At 42.8% G+C, this 27,472-nt stretch overlaps 1 protein-coding gene across 1 annotated transcript in view; it reads left to right on the top strand.

Annotated features, from left to right (window-relative positions):
- The window catches only part of SLC9A9 (solute carrier family 9 member A9), a 902,549-nt gene that overhangs the window by 207,164 nt on the left and 667,913 nt on the right, over nt 1-27,472 (top strand). The window contains exon 6 of the mRNA XM_040428049.1: nt 13,058-13,163. Within this exon, the coding sequence (XP_040283983.1) occupies nt 13,058-13,163 (106 nt within the window). The remainder of the gene's footprint in view (nt 1-13,057; nt 13,164-27,472) is intronic.

Consider the following 27,472-nt stretch of genomic DNA (forward strand, 5'->3'; position numbering starts at 1 on the left):
ATTGTCCCCAAAGGCGTCCACAGCCATTTTTACAACCTAAACAAATTAAAAAAAAATCTGTGTGGCAGGACCCTTAGGGTACATGCAGGAGTAAGCTTGGCCTTTCTGTGACTCCAAGCAAAGTTATGTCTGGGGTCTTAATCAAAGATATTTTTATATAGCAAAATGCAATATTCACCCACCTTGTACTATGTTTATCTTCTCACTGCAGTCAGAAATTTTAACAGCGGCTGCTGTGCGCCGCTGTTCCCCTGCTTGCCGCCGCGGTCCCGGGTGCTGTGTTCAGCGGTGATCTGCTGTCAGTGTTTCCTTTCAGCCCTGGCCACAGCATGCTTGCTGCTTGTTTCCTGCAGCATTTCCTTAAGGGCCGTCGCGCGTCACTTCCTGTGGTTTTTGGGTTGGATCATATGACCTCGCCAACCAATCCTAGCCCTCCTGCACATATATAAGTGGCTTAGCCCCCTTACCAGATGCCTCAGTGTCAAGGTCCTTGTGTCCTGCAAAGGTTCCTGATATCCACCTGTGTTCCTGACCTGGACTTGTATTCCTGGACCCTCTACCTGTTTGATCCCTGCTTGCCTTGACTCTCCTGTTGCCGACCCGGATTGCCTGACCTGTACCTGTGCCGCCTGCCCTGACCTATTGCCTGTCTGACTTTGCCTCTGCCTCATCCTTTGGTCCTGCACTGTTGCTCCTGTTTATGACTCGCTGACAACGCCTGTACCTCTGGTACCTTTCTCAGGTACTCCTGGTCCGCCTAGACCAGCTGCCTCGTGTGCCTATCCTCCTCAAGAGGTAGCGATCTGGTGTTCCCCTCAGGAAAGTCTATCCCCACCATCAGGGGTACTGTGAAGATCGGGGGTTCACTTAGACAACGCCCTTAGAGGAGGTAGGACACATGGCACAGTGGGTTCACACTCGCTGGTTCATGACAGTCCATCTACTCTGAATGACCTGATCACCTTGGCCACAATGATACATATGCGTTTCAGGAAACGTCCTAGGGAGGTCGCAGGTACCAGAAGAAGACTTCGTTTGGCTCCATCCTTCCAGAGGCCGGTTCCTCCTCTAGTGTCCATCCCATCTGAAGAGCCCATGCAAAAAGAGCGCCTTTGATTTTCTGACCTGGAACGTTTACACCGCAAAGCAGAGAACCCATGTCTGTATTGTGGAGGCAGGGTCTCGGCCTCTTTCTTACTGAAGACATCTGCAAAACTGGCATACTGCTGCGGAAGTCCAGGCAGGACTATAGGTACAGTAGGCAAGGAAGCAGGTCGGACCTCTGATAAGCAGGTGGACTGGCAGGATGATCCTCAATGCAGAATCTGACAGGGGTGCCAGTTCAGAACTGGAGTGTGCTGACACAGCCAGAGAAGACCAAGGATAACTGGATTCATGCTGGCAGCACATAGAAGGAGATCATCTCTGAATGCAGAAACCCTATTTGCAACTTAAGGGGCATAGTAACAGAAAGAACAGGTTCGGGAAGTGGCAGTCCATTTACGGAAGCCACTGACAGAGGCCTTCCTAGACAGATGGTAGGAAGCCGGTACTGATGGACCAGAGCTTGCTAAATGAAGTTACCGGCTTACCCAGGGTCCAAGAATGCAGGCACAGACAGTGTGACTCTCTTATGAGAAAGAGTCACCGGAACTGAAAGTTTCGGAGAGCACTTCTCCTTATCTAGGACCACCTGTCCAACTGACCCTAGACATAGGCATTTCCTGGCTTCTGTGGACAATTACGCACAAAGTGGTCCTTGCCTCCACATAGGAGGCGGTGCTGTTTTACTGCAGAAAGGTTCCAAGGGCAAGATGTTTACATGTGGATTTTTCTCCAAGCTATTTTCCCTTGCTAAGAGAAATTACTGTATAGGAGACAGAGAGCTTCTGGCCATAAAACTTGCCTTGGAGGAGTGGCGTTATCTATTGGAGGGGACCCAGCATCTAGTGATAATCTTTACCGACCACAAAAACCTTACATATCTGCAGACGGCCCAGTGTCTGAACCCTCGCCAAGCCAGATGGGCATTCTTCTTCTTCCGTTTTGATTTTGAGCTTCACTTTCGCCCAGCTGAGAAGAACATCAAGGTGGATTGTAGATCCTGCTCACTTGATCACAGTGTCTCCTGTCCTGGTAAAAGACATCCTTCCCTGGAAGACATTCGTGCCATCTGCCAAGAGAAAACGTATTCTAGCTTGGGGGCACAACTCCAAACTGGCTTTTCACCCAGGGATCCCCAAGACCACAGAACTTTTGTCTTGCCACTACTGTTGGCCCACACTGTCTAAGGATGTGCGTGATTATGTGTCTGCCTGCACCGTCTGTGCTCAGAATAAAGTCTCCAGGACCAAACCACCCAGGCTGTTGTTACCTCGTCCTGTTCCTGATGACCCATGGCAACACATAACCATGGACTTTTTTACAGATCTGCCCTCTTCTGCCGGAGGTACAGCTATCTGGGTGGTCGTGGACCGATTCTCCAAGATGGCGCACTGCGCCCCTTTGGCTGGACTGCCTTCTGCTGCTGAACTTGCTAAACTGTTCGTGAGACACATATTCCGCTTGCATGGTCTACCATGGCATATTGTTTCCGATCGCGGAGTCCAGTTTACCTCTAAGCTCTGGAGAGCTCTTTGCCGGCTGCTCGAAATTGAGCTGGACTTCTCTTCCGGTTGTCATCCCTAGACCAATGGGCAAGTAGAGCAGGTCAATCAAATATTATAGAACTATCTCCAGCATTTTGTTTCAGCCCAACACGACAACTGGGTACAATTGCTACCTTGGGCTGAATTCTCCTATAACAACCACTCTAGTAAGTCTACTGGATCCTCTCCATTCTTTGTCGTTTATGGACCACACCCTCATACTCCTCTCCCTGTTCCTACATCTTCTGGGATACCAGCTGCGGATTCCTCTTTTAGGGATTTTTTCAAGATTTGGTGTGACACCAAGGACTGCATCAACAAAGCAGTGACTCGCATGAAAACGAATGCAGACAAGAGAAGAAGAAAACCGCCTCAGTTCTCGTCTGTAGATAAGGTATGGCTGCCCTCTAAAAACATCCGCTTAAGGGTTCCCAGTTTCAAGTTTGCACCTAGGTTCCTTGGATCCTTTGAGGTATTGAGCAGGATCAACGAAGTGACATATAATTACATCTGCCTCTCTCTCTCTGCGTATTCCTAATGCCTTCCACGTGTCCTTACTAAAACCAGTAGTTCTTAATCGCTTCTCGATGGATCCTTCTACTTCAACTCCGGTATCTAAAGATTCTGATGAGATGTTTGAAGTCAAAGACATTCTGGACATCAAGAAGCGTGGCAAGAAGACCTACTATCTTGTGGACTGGAAGGGCTTTGGTCCTGAGGAGAGGTATTGGGAACCAGAAGAGAACATTCATGCTCTGAACTTGATAAAAAGGTTTCTGTCTCCTCGTGGACTCAAGAAGAGGGGGCGTAAGGGGCGAGGTACTGTAACAGTCGCTGTTGTGCGCCGCTGTTCCCCTGCTTATCGCCGTGGTCCCGGGCAGTTCAGCAGTGATCTGCTGCCAGTGTTTCCTTTCAGCCCTGGCTACAGCATGCTTGCTGCTGGTTTCCTGCAGCATTTCTTTAAGGGCTGGCGCGCATCACTTCCTGTGTTTTATGGGTTGGATCATGTGACCTAGCCAAACAATCCTAGCCCTCCTGCACATATATAAGTGGCTCAGCCCCCTTCCCAGATGCCTCAGTGTCAAGGTCCTTGTGTCCTGCTAAGGTTCCTGATATCCGACTGTGTTCCTGATTCGGATTTGTATTCCTGGACCCTCTAACTCATGGGTGTCAAACACAAGGCCCACGGGCCGAATCCGGCCCGCCAGACCTCGTCATGTGGCCCGCGCGGCCGCCGTCATCGCGCTGCCTGAGCCATACAGCGTGGGACACAGGCCAGAAGAGACCTGCATCGCATCACTGACATGGAGGTAAGTATGTGTTTTTTTTTTTTATTATTTTTATTATGTACAATACTTTTACTGGCGGGGGCTGTTATTACTGGCAAAGGGGGGGGGCTGTTTGTTATTAATGGCAAAGGGGGGGCTGTTATTACTGGCAAAGGGGGGGCTGTTATTACTGGCAAAGGGGGGCTGTTATTACTGGCAAAGGGGGGGCTGTTTGTTATTAATGGCAAAGGGGGGCTGTTATTACTGGCGGGGGCTGTTATTACTGGCGAAGGGGGGGCTGTTATTACTGGCAAAGGGGGGGCTGTTATTACTGGCAAAGGGGGGGCTGTTATTACTGGCAAAGGGGGGGCTGTTATTACTGGCAAAGGGGGGGCTGTTATTACTGGCAAAGGGGGGGCTGTTATTACTGGCAAAGGGGGGGGGGGCTGTTATTACTGGCAAAGGGGGGGCTGTTATTACTGGCAAAGGGGGGGCTGTTTGTTATTACTGGCAAAGGGGGGGCTGTTATTACTGGCAACGGGGGGCTGTTTGTTATTACTGGCAAAGGGGGGGCTGTTTGTTATTACTGGCAAAGTGGGGGCTGTTAGTTATTACTGGCAAAGGGGGGGCTGTTATTACTGGTGGGGGCTGTTATTACTGGCAAAGGGGGGGCTGTTTGTTATTACTGGCAAAGGGGGGGCTGTTATTACTGGCAAAGGGGGCTGTTATTACTGGCAAAGGGGGCTGTTATTACTGGCACAGAGGGGCTGTTATTACTGGGGGCTGTTATTACTGGCACAGAGGGGCTGTTATTACTGGGGGCTGTTATTACTGGGGGCTGCTATTACTGGCAAAGGGGGGGCTGTTATTACTGGCAAAGGGGGGGCTGTTATTACTGGCAAAGGGGGGCTGTTATTACTGGCGGGGGCTGTTATTACTGGCACAGAGGGGCTGTTATTACTGGGGGCTGCTATTATCTCCAAATACTTATTATGAAATCTTTCTCATTAGGATAAAACACCTCATCAGCTCCACCGAGCCCCCGGCCAAAGTGTGGAAGTGGCGTCCGAGATCCCCAAGGGCCAAGCCAAGTAACTGTAAGTTTTCCGGCCCTTTGAGGGTGACCAAACTGCTGATGCGGCCCCCGATGAATTTGAGTTTGACACCCCTGCTCTAACTGTTTGATCCCTGCCTGCTTGTCTTGACTCTCCTGTTGCCGAACCGGATTGCCTGACCTGTACCTGTGCTGCCTACGATGACCTATTGCCTGTCTAACTTCGCCTCTGCCTCATCCTTCGGTCCTGCACTGTTGCTCCTGTTTATGACTCAGCCTGCTGACAACGCCTGCACCTCTGGTACCTTTCTCAGGTACTCCTGGTCCGCCTGGACCAGCTGCCTCATGTGCCTATCCTCTTCAAGGGGTAGCGGATCTGGTGTTCCCCTCAGGAAAGTCTATCCCCACCATCAGGGGTACTGTGAAGATCGAGGGGTTCACTTAGACAACGCCCTTAGAGGAGGTAGGACATGTGGCACAGTGGGTTCACACCCGCTGGTTCATGACAGAAATGAACTATTCTGGTTTTGGTTTCCACAAAAACTTTGATAATGTCCTCCATTTATCACTATATACAAGAAGAGGTATAACCTATACTAGCTGTACATATATAATTATGTACAGGAGATCCCCAGGTTATACCACCATCGTCCATATCACTATATACAAGAAGAGGTATAACTTATACCAGGTGTACATGTATAATTATATACAGAAGATGCCCAGGTTATACCAGCATGGTCCATATCACTATATACAAGAAGATGTTTAATTTATACCAGCTGTACATATATAATTGTATGCAGGAGATACCCAGGTTATACCAGCATGGTCCATATCACCATATACAAGAATAGGTATAACTTATATCAGCTGTACATATATAATTATATGCAGGAGATACCCAAGTTATACCAGCATGGTCCATATCACTATATACAAGAAGATGTTTAATTTATACCAGCTGTACATATATAATCATATACAGGAGATACCCAGGTTATACCAGCATGTTCCATCTCACTATATACAAGAAGATGTATAACTTATACCAGCTGTACATATGTAATTATATACAGGAGATACCCAGGTTATACCAGCATGGTCCATATCACTATATACAAGAAGAGGTATAACTTATACCAGGTGTACATGTATAATTATATACAGAAGATGCCCAGGTTATACCAGCATGGTCCATATCACTATATACAAGAAGATGTTTAATTTATACCAGCTGTACATATATAATTAAATGCAGGAGATACCCAGGTTATACCAGCATGGTCCATATCACCATAGAAGACAATAAAATAAAGAAACTCTGCGGCACTTCCGTGAATGTGCGTTTATTCACCCGGTATCATGGTTACCACTGCTTGAGAATAGTCCCACTAAGAGGACTGAAACGGCGCATGATACCGGGTGAATAAACACACATTCACGGTAGTGCCACAGAGTTTCTTTATTTTTTGTATTTTTGGGCTTGAGGGATCACCCTTTAGCCACTGGCACTCCAGCATTTGCTTGATTTACAGCAGTGCTCCCTGATTTATTTATTCTCATATACAAGAAGATGTATAATCAGCTGTACATATATAATTATATACAGGAGATGTAATTATATACAGGAGATACCCAGGTTATACCAGCATGGTCCATATCACTATATTCAAGAAGAGGCATAACTTATACCAGCTGTACATATATAATTATATACAGAATATACCCAGGTTATACCAGCATGCTCCATATCACTATATAGAAGAAGATGTATAACTTATACCAGCTGTACATACCAGCATGGTCCATATCACTATACTGAAGAAGAGGTATAACTTATACCAGCTGTACTTCACTACACCCCTACTAAGATAATGTTATATATAATATCCCATGTTCTCTAGCAGACGGACGCAGTATAGAGGCAATCACAAAGTCTTTAACTTAAACAGTTCGGTGTTTATTCACACATAAAGAAAAACAAAATGACCGTTCACAGTCTTGGTGTTTGTTCACACATAAAGAAAAACAAAATGACCGTTCACAGTCTTGGTGTTTTTTTTCACACCATGCAATGTCCATAGAACAAAATCTTCACCTGGTTAGCAGTTTTCCATCCGCAGTCCACAGCAGGCTTTGGGGGCCTGTTTCCCAGCATGCGGAAATCAGCCCTTTAGCACGGCACAAATTCACAGGTCCCAAAACACAGAGACTCCCCCAGCTTCTCTGTCAGATGGAGGATAAACCACACCCATCTGAGACTGCTGGCTGGGTTTTATATAGGCCAAAAAAGACCCGGCCTGGAGCGTGGGGAGTAGCCACCCACCCAGCACTTTGGCTACTCCCAGTAAGAGCCGGCCCGGATCGGCTTTACAGCCATACTAACAACAAAACAGTGTCAGTCAGCACTAGCTGCCGCTGACACCTAAAACTACCGGCTCTTACCTCGCCGAGGCCATGAATCTCGGTGACACATACCTTCCATCAATGACGGCTCCTTGCGCCTTCCTACAATACTAAGTATTGTATATGTGCTTTTGCTCTGGTTGCTTTTTTCTGCAATATACAATGGAGTATACATTACATATACTGGATTTATATAGTGTATATCAGGCATAAGCAACCTTTGGCACTCTAGCTGCTGTATAACTACAACTCCCAGTATGCACACCTATTCAGTTATTCTTGTAACTCCCATAGAAGTGAGGATCCTGGAAGTTGTAGTTTCAGAGCAACTGGAGTGCCGGAGGATGCTGATCCCTGGTGTATAGCCTCTGAGTACAGTACATATATACTGTAGAGCGGTCACTTGCCCTTTGCACAGGCTTCGGGCCCAATCTCCTCGCTCCCCCACTAGTAGCAGGTGCTCTTCCCATCTCGGAGCTCCCTGATCTTTTGCTCTTGTGTCCAGTGCTTCTGCTCTGTCTGATCAAGTTGCAGGATCGCAATCTTGAGTCAGTTCCTGGCAACAGCGGTCTCCAGTGAGGACTCAAGGCCAGGGCTTGGTTTTGTCCAGTGGCTGCCGTAGTAACTGCCCGGGTCACCATCGCCCTGTCAGTTCACCAGGCATCTTTTAGAAGAAGTGAGCTTGCCAATCACTGAGGCTGACCTGAGCCTTCCAGGCTGTGGCCTACTCTGGCCTGCAAGTTCCAAACTTTCTTGAGCTTGATGGGCGGTGGCCCCATGCTGTTGGATGGTTTGCATCGTGGTAAAGACTGCGACTGGGTAAGTGCACACAGCGTGTATTATGCATAGTTTTTTCATGCAGAAAATCTACAGCCGAATACAGTACCAGCTAAGTATGTGAGATTTTGAAAATCTCATCTGCATGGTGCAGAAACTTTCTGCATGGAAATTAACCTATGGTGAATATTTTGAAATCTGCAGCATGTCAATTGTTATGTGGAATTTCAGTGCAGAGTTCACCCTTTGTAGCGCAAATGGTAAGATCTGGAGCAAATCCACAACAAAATCTGAAAGTAACACATGCATGGTGGTGTAAACGTAAACTAGACATTCTAAAGATGCAATAGGTTTATCACCTGGCATCAGCCACTGTGATAAATCTGGGGCAGTTTAAGACTATGATGTGCCAGCTCAGCTCTATATACTGTAGTCATCACATTCTAACATCAGAATGTGATGTTGATGCTCATTTACAGACAGGTGTCTGCAGTTGTAGACTCATGTTGTCACACTCTAATCAGCTAATCGACACAAAACACCTGCAAAGGCTTCCTAAGCCTTTAAATGGTCCTCAGTCTGGTTCAGTAGGCTACACAATCATGGGGCAGACTGCTGACTTGACAGTTGTCCAGAAGACAGTCATTAACATCCTCCACAAGGTTGGTAAGCCACAAAAGGTTAGAGCTAAAAATGCTGGCTGTTTACAGAGTTCTGTATCTAAACATATAAGGCTACTTTCACACTCGCGTTTTGTGCGGATCCATCATGGACGGATCCGTTCAGATAATTCAACCGTCTGCATCCGTTCAGAACGGATCCGTTTGTATTATTTTTAACATAGCCAAGACGGATACGTCTTAAACACCATTGAAAGTCAATGGATTGTTTTCACTGACACAATCTGACACAATAGAAAAAGGATCCGTCCCCATTGACTTACATTGTGTGCCAGGATCCGTTTGGCTCAGTTTCATCAGACGGACACCAAAACCAGCATTTTGGTGTCCATCTCCAAAGCGGAATGGAGACTAAACTGATGCATTCTGAGCGTATCCTTTTCCATTCAGAATGCATTTGAATGCAAACTGATCCGTTTTGGACCGCTTGTGAGAGCCCTGAACGGATCTCACAAACAGAAAGCCAAAACGCGAGTGTGAAAGTAGACTTAATGGGGAGTTGAGTAGAAGGAAAAAGTGTGGTAGAAAAATGAACACAAGCAACAGGGATAACAGCAGCCTTGAAAGGATTATCTAGAAAAGGCCATTCAAGAATTTGAATGGCCTCCAGCCGCAGTCCATTCAAGGCGTGGACTGAGACTGGAGTCAGTGCTTCAATAGCCACCACACACACACAGACGTATCCAGGACATACGCTATAACTGTTGCATTCCTTGTTTCAAGTCACTCGTGACCCAGAGACAACTTCAGAAGCGTCTTACCAGTCAGTGATGGTTTGGGGAGCCATGTCATCTGCTGATGTTGGTGCACTGTGTTATATCAAGTCCAAAGTCAGTGCAGCCATCCACCAGGAAATTTTAGAGCACTTCAAGCTTCCCTCTGCTGACAAGATTTATGGAAATGCTGATATCATTTTCCAGCAGGACTTGGCACCGGCATACTGCCAAAAGTATCAATACCTGGTTTAATAACCACAGTATCACTGCTCTTGATTGTTAGGAAACTCTCCTGAGCTAAACCCCATAGAGAATCTATCGGGTATTGTCAAGAGGAGGATGAGAGACACCAGACCCAACAACGCGGACAAGCTGAAGGCAGCTATCAAAGCAACCTGGGCTTCCTTAAAGGGAACCTGTCACCTCTACTATGCTACCCTCACTGAGCACTTCTAAATGTTCATTGTGTTACCCTAAACATATAAATTACACATTTAATTTCATTTGCAGACGAATTCAATAAGTATTATGCATTTTTGTACTTCCCACCTTTTATGCAAATTAACATAAAAGAGTCATATCTTACTTGTGTGACCAGAGAAGAGTCAAGCTCTGACTCATCTCAGGTTAATTTGCATATGTATCAAATAGTTTTTTTTTACACAATAAAAGCACACAGAGCTATGGGGACTGGGTATTGCGGATGTGCTAGCGGCCATCTAGCAACCCATGTCCTCAGCTCTATACACAAAATCCCGGTGACAGGTTCCCTTTAACACTTTTGCAGCGCCAGAGGCTGGTCACCTCCATGCCACTCCGCATTCATGTAGTAATTTATTCAGAATGAGCCCTGACCTAAGATTGAGTGCATATACCTTTCAGTAGTCCAAAATTTCTGTATTAAAAATAATTTTAAATTGGTTTTATATACTATCTAGTTTTCTGAGATACTGGCTTTTGGGTTTTCATTAGCTGTAAAAGGCATAATCATCAATGCTTGAAATAGATCACTCTGTGTGTAACAAATCTGTATAATATATGTTTCACTTTTTGAAGTGAATTACTGAAATAAATTAGCTTTTTGATGATATTCTAATTTATTAAGATGCACCTGTATGTGTGGAAAATTTCCACTGCTGTGATTTTTAACTTTGCATCTATTAAATTTTCTAAACAGGTTAGTCGTACTTAGAGATGAGCAAATTTTTCAAAAATTCGATTCAGCTGGTTCACCTAATTTTCCGAAATGATTTGATTAGATCCGAATTAATTTGTGGCGAATTGCGTTAAAAAACAGCTATCTCCTGGCTGCAGAGAGCCTGTCTAGTGAAGTAGAACACTGTGCCTTGCAGCAACAAGCATAGTGAGTCTGCTGTGGTAGTGAAACAATACTGTGAGTCAGTATGACATGTAGATGACAGGCGTCGCTCTTAGGCCTCTTTCACACGGGCGTTGTGGGAAAATGTGTGGGTGCGTTATGGGAACACCCACGATTTTTCAGCGCGAGTGCAAAACATTGTAACTTTCAGGCCGATAGCCGATACTTTATACCGATATTCTGTGTATTTTCATTTTTGAAAAAACTAAAAATTCCTTCACAAATCTGCTGAAAATGAACATGTTTATTGTTAACATGTAGCTTTTTTTGTAAATCTTTATTTTTCATTTATACTTAATATTTTGGTGTTTGTTTTTTTTTACATTTTTTTATTTATTTTTACTAACTATTAGCCACCATAGGGGCTAGAACCCTTGTCCTATTCACCCTGATAGAGCTCTGGTGGTTCTCCGATCAGAAGCTGTCACTGCACCACCAATGAGGAGGGGAGAGGGGACCCTGTGGCCACCAATGATTAATACTGGGGGGGCTTGGGTGGAGGGGCGCACTGCACCACCAATGTTTTTAATACTGGGGTGGGGGGGGTGCACTGCGCCACCAATGATTAATACTGGGGGGCTTGGGTGGGGGGGCACACTGCTCCACCAATGTCTTTAATACTGGGGTTGGGGAGGCGCACTGTGCGACCAATGAAGATAACTCTCATTAATTCATATACAGAGGCAGGTGCTGGCTGCAGAATCATATAGCCGCCCCCGCCCTCTATGAGCAGTAGCCGCGATCCGCGGCAGTTAACCCCTCAGTTAACTACTGCGGATCGCAGCTACTTGTCATAGAGGTCGGGAGTCGGCTATGTGATTCTGCAGCCAGCTCCCGCCTCCTGTTGAATTTGAATGAGTTAGTTAACATCATTGGTGGCGCAGTGGCCACAGCCCCTCCCCTCCTCTTCTCCTCTCTCCCCTCATTGGTGGCAGAGGCAAAGGGGGAGGTAGACACTGCTTCCTTCTCCCCTGTGCTGCTGAGGGAAAACGGATCGCACTGAGAGCAGCACGATCCTTGTTCCCGATTCGTTATAGGCAAAATAGATGCCAATGCCTTTCAAAATCCTGAATATCAGCCGATAATATCGGTAAAACCGATAATCGGTCGATCCCTACTAAGCACACTGGAAAATGGCTGAATCCAAGATAGCTGAGGCTATTTATAGGGCTGTGACATCACAGGGCTGGCTGACTGCTGATTGGCTGCATACATGGCATTATGGGTGATCCCGCTTTCTCAGAGTTCCTTGCTTCTTGTCCTAACATGTGCAACAGCCATTTCAGAAAAAAAAGCGATTCGTTACCACGAAATTCGGATCTAATTCCACTTCATCAGCTTCGATTCACTTATCTCATGTCGTAATGTAACTGTAGATCTAGTTCTGATAGCTCTGGGGTTTGTTCAGGTCCATGAGTAATTTTGGATAGAGGCTTTTTAGGTCATCTTACTGTGACCTTTTGTAGTTACCTCTGCTTTTGTGAAAATAGCTGTAATTAGTTATTTTTACCTATAAATACATATGCTATATTTATCTACATTTTATTTGTCATTTAAGCATAAGAGGGACTAAGAATGTCATGCATAATGTGTAATCTATGCATAATTCCTGACATTAACATTTATAGAGCATAGCAAAAACGCACAGTCAAGTGTCCTTTTCTTGCCTCATTAACATCTCGTTAGCATCACGGGCCATTGCACATGATGGTGCTATTATGGAAACAGACATCTAGGATAATTCAACCCTGGTCGGTTTCTATGAGGACAGCGCGCTGATTAACGACTGTTGAAGTTGGCGCCATTAGATATTAGGAACATGACTTAGTGAACCTTAACCTAAAGGGAATTTATTTGAGATTGTAAAATTGCTGAAAATTGAAGGACAAGTGAGCAGACGATGTCAGGGACTCTGCACATACCCACATTACTTTCAAGATGTTTTAATCTTTGGGTGACAGATTTATTGAATATTAGTACATGAATGTGAATACATCAAGGTCTTGGCTTGTCATCATCAAAAGGCTACTGGCAGGATCCAGCGATGATACATTGCCATTGCTGTATTTCTCCTTGTCACTGATGGTGTAATTATAAAAAATAATTGCCCTGCTTTGTATTTTTCAGTAACGGTTCTGGCCATTTTCCATGAACTACATGTGGATACTGATCTGTACACCCTGCTCTTTGGAGAGAGTGTCCTCAATGATGCTGTCGCTATTGTCCTCACATAGTAAGTACTGTGTACTCCTTGAATTTCATTTGAATCTAATATTCATTCACTGAACATTTAAAAAGCCATTTTTGAATGGGATGAAAGATGTGGTGGTATGAAACATAACCTCCAGCGATCAGATACTGATGACCTACCCAGAGGATAGGTCATCGGTATTAAAGTTTTAGAAAACCCTTTTAAGAAGAGGGGAGGGCTGCTTTAGCTGCTTATATCTTGAGATTGCTTGCAGCTAGAGATATGGGTCTGGCATTCCAAGCTTTCAGACAATACCAGAAGCACAACATTATATCCATTACATCAGAAGATATAGCTGTTAGAAATCGGGATGGCAAAGAATGCAGCTGAAAGTGAGAGTAAAAGCACGTTTCACTGATTTCACTCCTGACTTGATTTCTAACAGCTATATGTTTCTATCAGCTCTCCACCATTAAAGTCTTGAGGGCCAGGAGGTTTTTTTTCATACTTGGTTGTTCTTTTCAACTTGTTTTTGTGATATTTGTAATCCTGCACTGTTTCTTCCCATTAAATAAGGCACTGGTGGACGTGACGTAAGGACCAGCGCTATACATGTACAGCGCGCTGATCGGGCGGGTGCAGGAGCTGCGCCTGCCCGATCAGTGGCACGGACCCACAAGTCACTGACAGCCGGCCCTCTGCTGCATACGCCGGCATCGGTGAACACATCAATGCCAGCGTGTTAACCCAAAGCTTTAACCGCGGCATACAGAGGGTACAGGTGCCCTCCGCTTCCCCATCGGGTCCCCACGCTGCAGTGGCGGGGACCCGATGGCAGAGAAGGCAAGCCCGATGCCTTCCATAGGCATCAGAGCTTGCCTTCTACGGAAGCCTGTGAGATCCAGCTCTTAGGCCTCCTGCACAAAAACTTGTGCGCCCCGTGGCCGTGCAACCGCAGCGGATCGCGGACACATTCACTTTAATGGGTCCGCAATCCGCCTGTTCCGCAAAAAGATAGGACATGTTCTATCTTTTTGAGGAACGGAAGTGCGGGACGAAACCCGATGGAAGCACTCCGTAGTGCTTCCATAGGGTTCTGTTCTGTGCTTCCGTTCCGCATCTCCGGATTTGCGGACCCATTGAAGTTAATGGGTCCGCATCCGTGATGCGGAATTCCCACGGAATGGCGCCCATGTATTGTGGATCTGCAAATGCGGTCCGCAATACGGCAACGGGACACTTAAAGTCGTGTGCAGGAAGCCTTAGGCTGGGTCTCACAGGCAGCCTGACAGCCAATGCATTACAATGCAGGTTGTATTGTAATGCATTGTAGAATGTCCCAGAGTAGGACAAAAAAAAAAAGTTAAAAAAAAGTTTTTCACGTAAAAAAATAAAGTTTCAAGTAAAAAAAATAAAAACCCAAAATAAAAAACACATAAAATTGTAAAAACAAATAGGAAGAAAAAAAGGAAAACCAGACATATTGGGTATTGCCACGTCCGTAACGACCGGCTCTACAAAAATATTACATGATCCACCCCCTCACCTAAACGCCGTAGAAAACGCCGTAGAAAAAATTTCATAAAAAACTGTGCTAAAACAATCATGTTTTTGTTACCTTACATCACAAAAAGTGCAACACCAAGCGATTAAAAAGGTGTATGCCCCCCAAAATAGTACCAATCAAACCGTCATCTCATCCTGCAATCGCCCAAACAATAAAAAAAATTATGTCTCCCAGAATATGGTTTCAAAAATGCTGTTATTGTGTAAAACTTAAATAAATAAAAAAGTATAAATATTAGGTTTCGCCGCGTCCATAAGAACATGACCTAACCCCTCAGGGGAACACCATAAAAAATTAAAACGGTGTTAAAAAAAAGTAAATTCCAATACCAACGATCAAAAAGTCATACACACCCCAAAATCATACCAATCAAACCGTCATTTGATCCAGCGAAAAATTAGACCCTACCTAAGACAATCGCCCTAAAACTAAAAAATAAAACTAAAAAATAAACTATGGCTCTCAGAATATGGAGACACGAAAACATATATTTTTTTTGTTTCAAAAATGCTTTTGATGTGTAAAACTTAAATAAATAAAAAAAGGATACATATTAGGTATAGCCGTGTCTGTAAGAACCTGCTGTATAAAAATATCACATGAACTAACCCCCTAGATGAACACTGTAAAAAAAAAAAAAAAAAAAAACTGTGTAAAAAAAAACATTTTTTGTCACCTTACATCACAAAAAGTGTAATACCAAGCGATCAAGTGATATGCCCCCTAAAATGCTTTATTATGTAAAACTGAAACAATCAACCCAAAAAGTAGTCATATTTGGTATTGTCGCGTCCGCAACAACCTGCTCTATAAAAATAGCACTGTCAGATAACCTGTCAGATGAACATTGTAAAAAAACAAAAAATAAAAACGGTGCCAAAACAGCTATTTTTTGCTACCTTGCCTCACAAAAAGTGTAATATAGAGCAACCATAAATCATATGTGCCCTAAAATAGTACTAATAAAACTGCCATCTTATCCTGTAGTTTCCAAAACGGGGTCACTTTTTTGGAGTTTCTACTCTAGGGGGTCTTCAAACGTGACATGGCAACTTAAAAAATTTAAAATTATCCCAGTGAAATCTGCCTTCCAAAAACTATATGGCATTCCATTCCTTCTGCGCCCTACCGTGTGCCCGTACAGAAGTTTACGACCACATATGGGGTGTTTCTGTAAAGTACAGAATCACGGTAATAAATATTGAGTTTTGTTTGGCTGTTAACCCTTGCTTTGTTAGCGGAAAAAAATGGATTAAAATGGAAAATCTGCCAAAAAAGTTAAATTCTGAAATTTCATTTACATTTTCCTTTAATTCTTGTGAAACACTTAAAGGGTTAACGAAGTTTTAAAATCAGTTTTGAATACCTTGAGGGGTGTAGTTTCCTAAATAGGGTCACTTTTTTGGAGTTTCTACTCTAGGGGTGCATCAGGGGGTCTTCAAATGTGACATGACAGCTTAAAATTATCCCAGTGAAATCTGCCTTCCAAAACCATATGTCGTTCCTTTCTTTCTGCACCCTGCCGTGTGCCCGTACAGCAGTTTATGACCACATATGGGGTGTTTCTGTAAACTACAGAATCAGGGTAATAAAAATTGAGTTTTGTTTAGCTGTTAACCCTTGCTTTGTTACTGGAAAAAAATGGATTAAAATGGAAAATCTGCCAAAAAAGTGAAATTCGGAAGTTTTATCTACATTTTCTAAAATGAGGCCTTTTATGGGTGGTTTCTATTATGTAAGCCCCACAATGTGACTTCAGACATGAACTGGTCGTTAAAAATTGGGTTTTGGAAATTGTCTTAAAAATTTTGTAATTGCTTCTAAAATTCTAAGCCTTTTAACGTCCCAAAAAAAGAAAATGTAATTTACAAAATGATCCAAACATGAAGTAGACATATGTAAAGTAATAACTATTTTAGGAGGTATCACTATCTGTTAAGCAGAGAAATAGAAATTTTGAAAATGTCAGATTTGCAAAAAGAAAAAATGCCCTGGTCCTTAAGGTAAAAAATGGCAGGGTCCTAAAGGGGTTAAAGTATAATGTATAAGGGCAGTGATACTGACCATTTTTGTAATATACTTTAATTTAAAAAATCATACATTTTTAGTAGAAAAATTGCTCTAAAGTGGCCCATTTTGAGCCTTTGCAACGCTCCTCTGTCTTCTGTCCACAACAGTGGAGACTTGCTAACACTGACTCTGTTATGTAAACAGAAGACAGAGGAGTGTTGCTAAGGCACAAAATGGGCCACTTTAGAGCTATTTTTCTAATAAAAATTTATGATTTTATTAATTAAAGTATATTACAAAAATGGTCAGTACTACTGCCCCTATACATTACAGAAATAAAAATAGAATGGCAGTTACACTTTAGTAATATAATTTTCTTATAGTCAGCAGTAGTTAAGAGACTTTGGGGGTCATTTATCACAGTGTTTCCCAACCAGTGTGCCTCCAGCTGTTACAAAACTACAAATCCCAGCATTCCTTTGGCTGTGCGGGCATGCTGGGAGTGGTAGTTTTGCAACAGCTGGAGGCACATTGGTTGGGAAACACTGATTTATCAAACACTGGTGGCGGCAGAGGATGCGCTTATTTTATAACAAGATGCAGGCCTCATCATAAATTAGGTGCATGCTTTGCCAGTCTGTCTGCATGGGAATTCAAAAAGTCGCAAAATTAGGGTTTACAACTTTTTTACACCAGTTTCTTGGTTAGGGAGTCCAGGTAAATGACCCCCTTTGCCTATATGAACCGAGTATTGAAGTTACAATTTTTAGTGAAGCACATCCTTTAATCTTGGAAAAAAAAGAATGTAAATACACTACCAGTAATTAAAGTTTTCTCAATCATAAAAACAGGATACAAACCATTTACTGATACAGCTGGTGAGTCACAAAGGTCAAGAGCTTTGGGCCTTTCCACAAGAACGATAGTATTCATTCAGTGCCAGGCAGGCTGGTGCCAGCATTTAATGCCTCTGTATTGTACCGGGTGCATTTCAAATGAGCAAACAAAATATCTGTTGTTAAATTCTACTCATAAAATTACAGAAATGATTCCTAGTCTGTCCAAAAGCTGTGTAGCATCAGGCGTGAAGTACTGTAGATGGAGGCAGTATAAAATAGAGCTCCTGGTACAATTGATAGAGCTGCTATCTAGTGACTGAGAAAACAGAAGGCTACCAATGTGTAGATGGCTAATGCACCTGAAGCTCTAAAATCTACCTGTATGAAGCGTAATGTCCATTGGTGAAGAAGCAAGTCTTAATCCTCAAAACTTCTTTATTCTCTTCTCTCTTAATGCCATTATTAAAACTCCATTAGTAAAATGACTAGATCCACTGAAAGTAATGATGGGCACGAGTTGTCAACAGATGAGTCCCTGGAGTCTGAATGTTTTGCAATGATCAAAAGAAAAAGTTTGTTTAATGAAGGTATGAACAGTGAGCCAGTATTTAAAGTGGTTGTCCAGCCGGTAATATTGATGACCTATCGTCCATGCGGGCACCGCTTTCTCTTCATTACACTGCACTTCGTCCATGTCAAGGAACGAGTACTTGTAATTACACTGCTCCGCCACTGCACAGGAGATAAGGCGTAGTGTAAAGACCACCTCCTCGTCAAACAACTGATAGGTCATCAATATTAATGGCTGGACAACCCCTTTATAGAGACTTAGGCCCTGATTTATCATGCCTGGCTTCATATAGTCCTAAAATGGGGCATTTGGAACTTTTTGGTTTCACTTGAGAAAACATTTTGAGACCACTCACTCCAGTTTTGAAATATGGGTGGGGGAGTGTGTGTGGTTAGTTATGTTAATGAGTTTCACTCAAGATTAATGACTGAGACTTTTTTTAAAAGTCGCAGTCTCACTCCAGTAGGAGGGAGGGGTAGGAAAACTGGAGCTTTTCTAGACCAAAGTGTTAAGTTTAAAGGTGTTCTCTGGGAATGATTTAAAATGCCTACCAGCAACCTGTCCTAAAATGTTAACAGGACTGGTTCCACCACTTGCAGAGCTTTCTAGGGGGTGAGAGGGATCGGGGCCACACTACGCTCTGGCACTTGCATATACTACAGCCATGATGTCATATCATAGGCAGGATCGCATCATTACCTTCTATTGTAGAGCAGTGTAGTGAAGCCCCATCCTCTCACGGTTGGCAGCTCTGTAGGTGGAGGCAACCAGTCCTGCTCACATTCTAGGACATGTCGCTGGTGGCTATTTTAAATCCCCTTTAAGAATAAGACAAATTTATCAGACAGCATGCAACATTTGATAAATGTGACATAAAGACTCAAGCAAAACTGACTTAAAATATTCCCCTTATGATAAATTCCCCCCTTTGTCCCCAAGTTAATCCTGCCCTGTAGAAATACTGGATTCTAATGAAGAAACACAGAACGGCTCCACAATAGCACATATACTGCGACCACACAGAAGGGGTGGGGGAGCTAAAAAACTGCTCACCTTAGGAACGTTGTGCAATTCAGGCACAACGCTGACAAGGCATGTAGTGTATAGTCTAAGGCTGCAGCCAAACTTGAAGCGAGATACCAGGGAGGATCCATTGTCCAGATGGTCTGAGGAATATGTGATACCCACATTGAAACGTGTAGCTTTATTATTGTCAATAAATTAGTTTCCACTATACTCAAGCAGCTCCGGCCTTTCTTCTCCTACTCTCAGGTAGAAATAGATCTGGTAAGTTTAGGCATTAAAAGACTATGTACTCATTTCGAGGTAAAACATTTTTTTTAATTGGTCTTTATTAAAAATATGTCGTCTTTTTTTCTGTACAGAGCTGACATTCTCTAGTAGCACCCTTTGGATTTTATTTCTTTTCCATCAGACCAGGAGCAGATGGACTCCTTATCTCTGCTATCTGACATTATAATCTCTCATTATAGCTCAGTTCTTATCTTACTTATAAGAATGTGGCTTAAATAAGTCTTTATGATCTCTTTGTTATCTCTTTAGAGATAAGCTTTATTAGATGACTGACACAAAGTGAAAATGAAAGTACCAGTCACACAGCTAGAAAAACAGTTAACCCTTTGTGACAGAACATATTTTTCCAGTCCAATTGAAAAAAAGTTTTTTTGCCAAAAATGAGTAACATACAATCATACAAGAAAGTTGCCTCTGAAGGTGTACATAGTCTTTAAGCCATATTTGTAACACTAAGGCCCCTTTCACACGGGCAAGATTTTCACGCATCACTTGTGCGTTGCGTGAAAATCGCAGCATGCTCTATATTATGCGTTTTTCACGTAACGCAGGCCGCACAGAAATGAATGGGGCTGCGTGAAAATCGCAAGCATCCGCAAGCAAGTGCGGATGCGGTGCGATTTTTACGCATGGTTGCTAGGAGATGATCGGGATGAGGACCCGATCATTATTATTTTCCCTTATAACATGGTTATAAGGGAAAATAATAGCATGCTTAATACAGAATGCTTAGTAAAATAGGGCTGGAGGGGTTAAAAAAAGAAAAAATAATTAAACTCACCTCATCCACTTGTTCGCGCAGCCCGGCTTCTCTTCTGTCTTGTTCTTTGCTGTCCAGGAGGAAAAAGACCTGTGGTGACGTCACTGTGCTCATCGCATGGTCCGTCACATGATCCATCATTAGGGTGATGTATCATGTGATGGACCGTGTGATGAGCGCAGTGTCGTCACCACAGGTCCTTTTCCTCAAAGAAGAAGAAAGAAGAGAAGCCAGGCTGCGCGAACAAGTGGATTAAGGTGAGTTAAATTTTATTTCTTTTTTTAACCCCTCCATCACTATTTTACTAAGCATTCTGTATTAAGAATGCTATTATTTTCCCTTATAACCATGTTATAAGGGAAAATAATAAAATCTACAGAACACCTAACCCAAACCCGAACTTCTGTGAAGAAGTCCGGGTTCGGGTCTGGGTACCAAACATGCCAATTTTTCTCACGCGCGTGCAAAATGCATTAAAATGCTTTGCACTCGTGGGGAAAAACCCAGCCTAATAGTACTTCTGTAAATGTGTGATATAATAGTAATTATAGTTTTAAAAGCCATGACTCCACAGTGTTCTACACTTGGATCTGAGATGTGTCCTTTCTGCCTTCCCCCACCTTCCTTTCTATGTTTGACAGATGCCTTCCGGTCTGTGTGCATAGTGAGGGATCTGTCAATCATAACCAACTTCACGTATGTTCATTTGGTCCCTATCAACAAGATAGTATTTCAGAAGTGAAAGGAAAATCCAGTGTAACTTCAGAGAAAGGGAACAAAAGTTACTGGTGTGCTCCGAGCCTGCCAACGTGGACTACAGAAAATCTGGTCAGTATTGTGGGTAACGTTAGACTTGGGGTGGAAGTGGTAGGTTGTATATATTTAACAGCCAAGTCCGAATTTTTTATATTTGGCTGGAGTTTGATTTCTGTTACATGTTATCATGGCCATATCTATAGTGGTTCATCCGCTTGGATACCATACATATTGGGTTTACAGTTAGAATTTGTATGCATTTGTAACTACAATTCATTTCAATCAAGAGGTTACAGCAGAGGGATGTTTATGGTTGTTCTCAATCTTGTTGGGGCACCTGGTGCCAGACCCTAAACAGTGATAGCTAACCTCCGGCACTCCAGCTGTGGTGAAACTACGACTCCCAGCATGCTCCATTCATTTTTGTGAAACAGACAAGCAAATGTGCATCTTGGGAGTTGTAGTATTACCACAGCTGGAGTGCCAGAGGTTAGCCATCACAGCCCTAAGATGTGAGATATCAGAAAAGTATTTAAAAGAGCGTTAGAGAAGAGAAAAGAAGTTCTGTGCCAAAAAGGATAGATTGTAAATGTTGGAGTGACCTATTCTTGTAGCAGTGACTGAGAAGACACAGGGAGTAATCCTGTCTTATTGCATTCCTTACCCAGACAAATACCTTAAGGATGAACTGATTATTAAGAACGAACAGCTTTTTTTTTCCCAAATCTGAATGCAGTTTACTTGGCTCTACAAAGTATTCATATCCGCTTATGAAAAGTTTATTCTTCTCCGTTTCCTTTTGAAAATGAGTAGATTTGAGGTCCTCAGCTGTCTGACTCCATGTATGCATGTATCTATTACAAGTGACATGTATGTTCTGCACTACCTGTGCCTGTACTGCCTGCTGCTGTATTTGTTCCACTTTATGGCGACGTCTTAGATCCCTTGTAATTCCGATGTATGTTTATTGTATTATTGTACTGGGAACCGCCGGTGGAGTCTCCATATTCTGCAGTAGGATTCCATCTCTCTCCACAAAGCTGATATTATGTTGAACTCTTTCTTCTGCTTTCTTTCCTACACTTCAAATAACTTTGGGTTAGATTCTCACCTCTTATGTTTTAGATTGGATTGGAAAATCTTTTGTAATCACTTTCTTTAAAAAAAAAAAAAAAAATGTACTGACTGAACTATCGCTTCACACAATAATGCTTAGTAGAGAATTGCAGTCATTTCCAGTGCAATATTGATTTTTCAGTGGTCTGTTCTCTATATCTGTTTGTGAAGGACACACTATGGGGGACAATCTAGTCATGTTAGGTCCTTGAAAAATATGATATCTCAGTACCAATAAAAAAAAAAAAAGAACAAAACTATGAGAAAATAAGAAAAATCAAGTGATTCTTTTCACCCATATGTAATGGTTCAGCCCAACTCGCTGGGGCCATTTTCAAGCATAGATAATTCGATAGATCATTACCTCACAACATACCGGTATGTCCGAGTGGCTGGGGTTTAATTTATCACCCAGTGGACTATATAATAAAGTATCAGTTGTGCTAGGAAACATCGATTCTTTTGTCAGGTCCACTTGGCTTTTTCTTTTCCCATTGACTGTAGTATATTCAGCTGATCTCACATGTCACCTTGTTATTTATAGTAGTCGCATCACCTAGGGATAGGCCACCAGTGTCTACCTGATGTCACAGTTTTTAGATTCAAAAGGCATTTCCACCTGTCTGCCTAGCCTCAATATCATGCTGTCTAAGTTCTTTCCCACTTTTGGCTACTTTTTTGTGTCATGTTTCTAGATTTGACTTTTTGCTTGTCTATCTTGGTCTCCATCCCAGCAGCAACTACCAGTTATTGACTATGTACATATTATAATATTTAGATGAAATTTTGCAATTATGTAATGTAAGTTAAAGGCTATGGACACCTTTTGGGGGCAATTTTTTTGTCATTGCATTGTTGTAATTTTAAGCTAAAAATAATTTTTTCTATAGGTGTTTATTAAAGATTTTGAGACCCTTTCTCTGTACAGCCTTGAGATTCTCTATTAGCCTACTCTGTGTTTTACTGTGTTCTATCAGGCATCTCAGCTGAGGGCTCCTTATCTCTCATCTTATAAACACTCATAGCTCAATTCTACTGATAAGAATGAGCCTTAAATAATTGATTTTGAGCTATTAGTTATTTAGAGAAAAGGGTTATTAGCATAGATTTTCACAGCTAGGCAGAAGTTAACCCTTTATGACAAAGCCACTGAATATTTTAAATAAAGACCAACCGAAAAAAAAATTTAAGCCCAAAGTGAGTAAAATGCAATCCTAAAAAATGCCCCTGAAGGTGTACATAGCCTTTAAGTATTTGACGATGATGATGTAAGAATGCCCAATTGGTGAATACTCAAAGAACATGACATGAAAGACCATGCTTCCTTGAGGAAATACCAGACTGTGCTACCTTAGTCTTGTTACTGTATGTGTAGATGTACTGGCAGACGAGGCCTGTGCTATAATAGATGACAGAAATCGCAGCCAGACTTGGCCCTGAAATTCCCCAACTTGTGCTCTCCCTAGCAGATGCAATGCAGTGTCGTCATAGTGAATGCTTGGCTGAGTAGGAGAACGCACGGGCTGAGGATCATCCCCTGTCCTGTTCCCAGCCTGTGTGCTCACCTGTTCGGCTCAGTAGACACTATGACGTCACTGCATAATTCTTGCTGCTGGGAGAGTATGACGTGCTCCATTCATCGGGGAATGCAGCTAGGTGAGTATTACTGATTTTATAGAATTAATACTACAAGGGCTTTACTGCTGTAAGAGGTGCAACACTACTGTAAGGGGTGGACTCTCAGGGTCCAGGACTATTGAAAGGGTTCACTAAGGGGACATGACTACTGTATGGGCGCACAAAAGGAGCATAACTACTGTGAAGGGGCACTAAGGGGGCATTCTACTGTGTTTGGGCACTAAGAGGAGATAAGTACTGTATGAGTGCACTCAGTGGACATGACTACTGTGTTGGGGCACAAAGGTATCATTCTACTGTGTGGGCACTAAGGGGAAATAACTGTGTGGGGCACAAGGGGGCATACAGTCCTCAGGTGGCATAATGTAAAGTAAACTCTTGACTCCTACTCCTGTCCAGCGCTAGAAAGCATTTCATTTTCATATTTTTGCATGACTAAATTGGCGAGGGTTTGTATAGAGACCATAGGTAGACTTGACTAGTCGCAGGAGGGTGGGTTGTAGAGAATTTTCTCAGGGGGCAGTTCAAGAATTTGCTAAGGGGCCCAATGTTTTCGTGTTAGGCTATTTTTACACTAGTGTTAATATTTTCCGGTATTGAGATCCGTCATAGGGTCTCGATACCAGAAAAAAAACGCTTCAGTTTTGTCCCTATTCATTGTCAATGGGGAAAAAACGTAACTGAACAGAACGGAATGCTCCAAAATGCATTTGGTTTGGTTGGATTGCGTTCTCTTACCAGAGAGAAAACCGCAGCATGATGCAGTTTGCTTTCCGTCATGGGATGCGGAGCAAGACGGATCCGTCATGACCCACAATGCAAGACAATGGAGACGGATCCATTTTCTCTGACACAATCTGACACAATAAAAAAACTGATCCGTCCCCCATTGACTTTCAATGGAGTTCATGTCGGATCTGTCTTGGCTATGTTACAGATAATACAACCGGATCCGTTCATAACGGATGCAGATGGTTGTATTATCAGTAATAAAAGTGTTTTTGCTGAACCCTGCCAGATCCAGCAAAAACGCTAGAGTGAAAGTAGTCTTACGTCCCTGGATAGATACTTTCTCAGCTTTCCATATAAGCATGGCCACCTCTCCATACATTGCAGCCGGCAAAGTGGACCCACATCTATTGGACTTTTATGGCATTTTCCATGTGGATATGCCATAAAAAGTCTGTGATAGGAAAAACCCTTTAACATTTTAATGTATTGAAAACATATTTCTTTTAAATCATCCTTTGGTAAATAGTGCCCCTTAAAGTAAAGTCCTTGGTAGAGATAGAATACATGGCATTCACTACTAAAATGCAGTGATAATCTATTCCTTCATCAAAATGTAAGCAGTAACGGGAGTAAGGTGCATAGCAGGCAGATTTAAAAGACTTGTAGTGGAACAGATGAATAGTAAGTAGCATGAGTGACAGGGAGAAATGCATGATGCCATGAATGTGTATGAGAGCTAGGAGTCAGGGTAATTAAATATTTTTGTGAGGTTTTTATCAGCTTATGTAAATGTAACTAGCCCTGAGCAGCCACAATGCCTTAGTCAAATTGCTTTCTGATCCAATGAATTAGAATTATAAGCCTTTCATGTACACATTATTATAATGTAGCTTCTTTCTTTTATGACTGATGTTGTCCTATGCAATTAACTTACCGGTATTTCTATAGTGTTACATCCCTGTATGTTAATGGGAGCCAGCAAAAAGCTGTAAAATCTCAAACGTTGTCCTTTCTGTTGGGTAGAGAAAATTGGAAAATAGTTAAATTCAAATGAGGATGTGTGTATTTATCATTGTAAATCGCATCAGAGGTACTGCAGATAGCGCCGCTCATTTATCTACCAGTGAGATTTAAAAGACAAAAAGCGGCAGGGAATTGCATTTCATGCCAATGGATACTGTGGGCATCAAGTTTCCAAGTAATTATACTGCCACAATTTTAATACAGTGGCAGGTTTAACATCAAAGCCTCCTTACGTTTGAAATTTATGCTTGAAACACTTTCAAAGCACGTTGTCCCCATATGCCAGGCTGTATTAAGTCCTACCAGATGGTTTACTTCATTTAAATACACTTGAACACTGTGTACTGATGTACTGTTTTACAATGGATCAGGTGTTTAAAAGAACAGCATTGGTACAGTACCGCTTTTCACAGTTCCCACTGCAGTCACAAACTTTAAATTTACTAAAATAACAATATACTTTTATAAGGTTGGCCACTCCCTGTCGTTATGAACTCTGCCATCCCTTGGCATCACAGATCTGGCCTTTTTCTGGATCTCCTTGTACTGTACCTCTTTGGACACACTCACGCCGCTGTCACGGATGGTGTACAGGAAACAAGACAATGCAATACAATTAATGACTCACTGGATCCACAACTAAGGAACAAAAGGGAGACCCCTACATGAGACCTGCCACTCTCCCTAATTGCTCAGCCTATGCGAACACCCCAAAGGTGGATGGGCGCATATCCACGTACCTCGGCTATCTAATACCTGAAGACCCTACAATAGTGAGGGGACACGACCACCGGCTCCCTACACAAGACACGGAGGGAGTCAGGGTCACCTGAAAATCCAGCAGACAGAAAATCACAAACAAAGGAACAGCACTTATCTTGCAGAGGACTGAGGAATAGAAACAGCATGCACACACACTCCAGGAAGTTGTATAAGCCGCAACCTAATGCATCATGGGGAGGAACTTAAAGGGAAGCAATCAGTCCAACTGCATGACAGCTGAGATAGACTAACGAGATGAGGAACTTAACCAAAACAAAGAAACTCAAGGAGGAGGATCTGGAAAGCTCCTGTCAGAGCTTCTCAACTGTCTGGTTGTGACAGCCGCCTCCTAGTATCTCCTAAGGCTCTGTCCTGGGACCTCCTTCTCTTCTCCTGTAGCTTTGCCTAGGACAGCTCATAGAGTCCAATGGATTTCAGTACCACTTCTGTGCTGATGACACTCAAATATATGTCTCTAACTAGATGTTACTTCATTGTTATCCAGAGTTCAAAGCCTCTATCTTCTATATGCTCCTTCTCCTCCCACTTTCTAAAACTCAACACAAGGAAACGTAAAAAAATCAACTTTTCTCCATGTCACTAAACCACAAAGAACCATCAATCACAGTTAATGGCTACAAAGTTTCCCCAGTCTCACAAGTCCACTGCCTTGAGGAAATCTTTGATTCCACCCTGTCTTTCATACCACTTATGTAAGGTATTACCATCTCCTCCTACTCCCAACAAATATTTCTTGATTCATCCCTTTCCTCAACTTCTCATCAACAATATGCTAGTGCCCTCATCATCTCCCACATAGACTACTGCAACATCTTTGTGGGCTCCCATTTAGCACTTTTGCGCCCCTCCAATCTACTATAAGTTGTGCTACCCAGTTTGTCCACCTCTTCCATTGTTTTTCCTCCTCCTTTTCTCTCTTCCAATCCCTTCGCTGGCTACTCAATGCCAAGAGAATGCAATTTGAAATAATAACAATGATGTACAGCATTGTGTGTGTGTGTCCCCTATCATACATCTCTGACCTAATCTCCCAACGCCTTCCTAAACATACAATACTCTTGTACTCTGTTCCTCACCTCCTTCCTTGCTCTTCTCTTATCTTCTTTTCACACCACTGCCTTCAAGACTTTTCCATTGTATCCTCATACTCTTGAACTCACTATCCCAATCAATCAGTCTCTCTATCCCCATTTTGATACCTACAAAAGTAACCTGAAAACTCAACTCTTTAAAAAAGTCTAT

The sequence above is a fragment of the Bufo bufo genome, chromosome 4, assembly GCF_905171765.1.
Source record: "Bufo bufo chromosome 4, aBufBuf1.1, whole genome shotgun sequence".
Classification (NCBI taxonomy): Eukaryota; Metazoa; Chordata; class Amphibia; order Anura; family Bufonidae; genus Bufo; species Bufo bufo.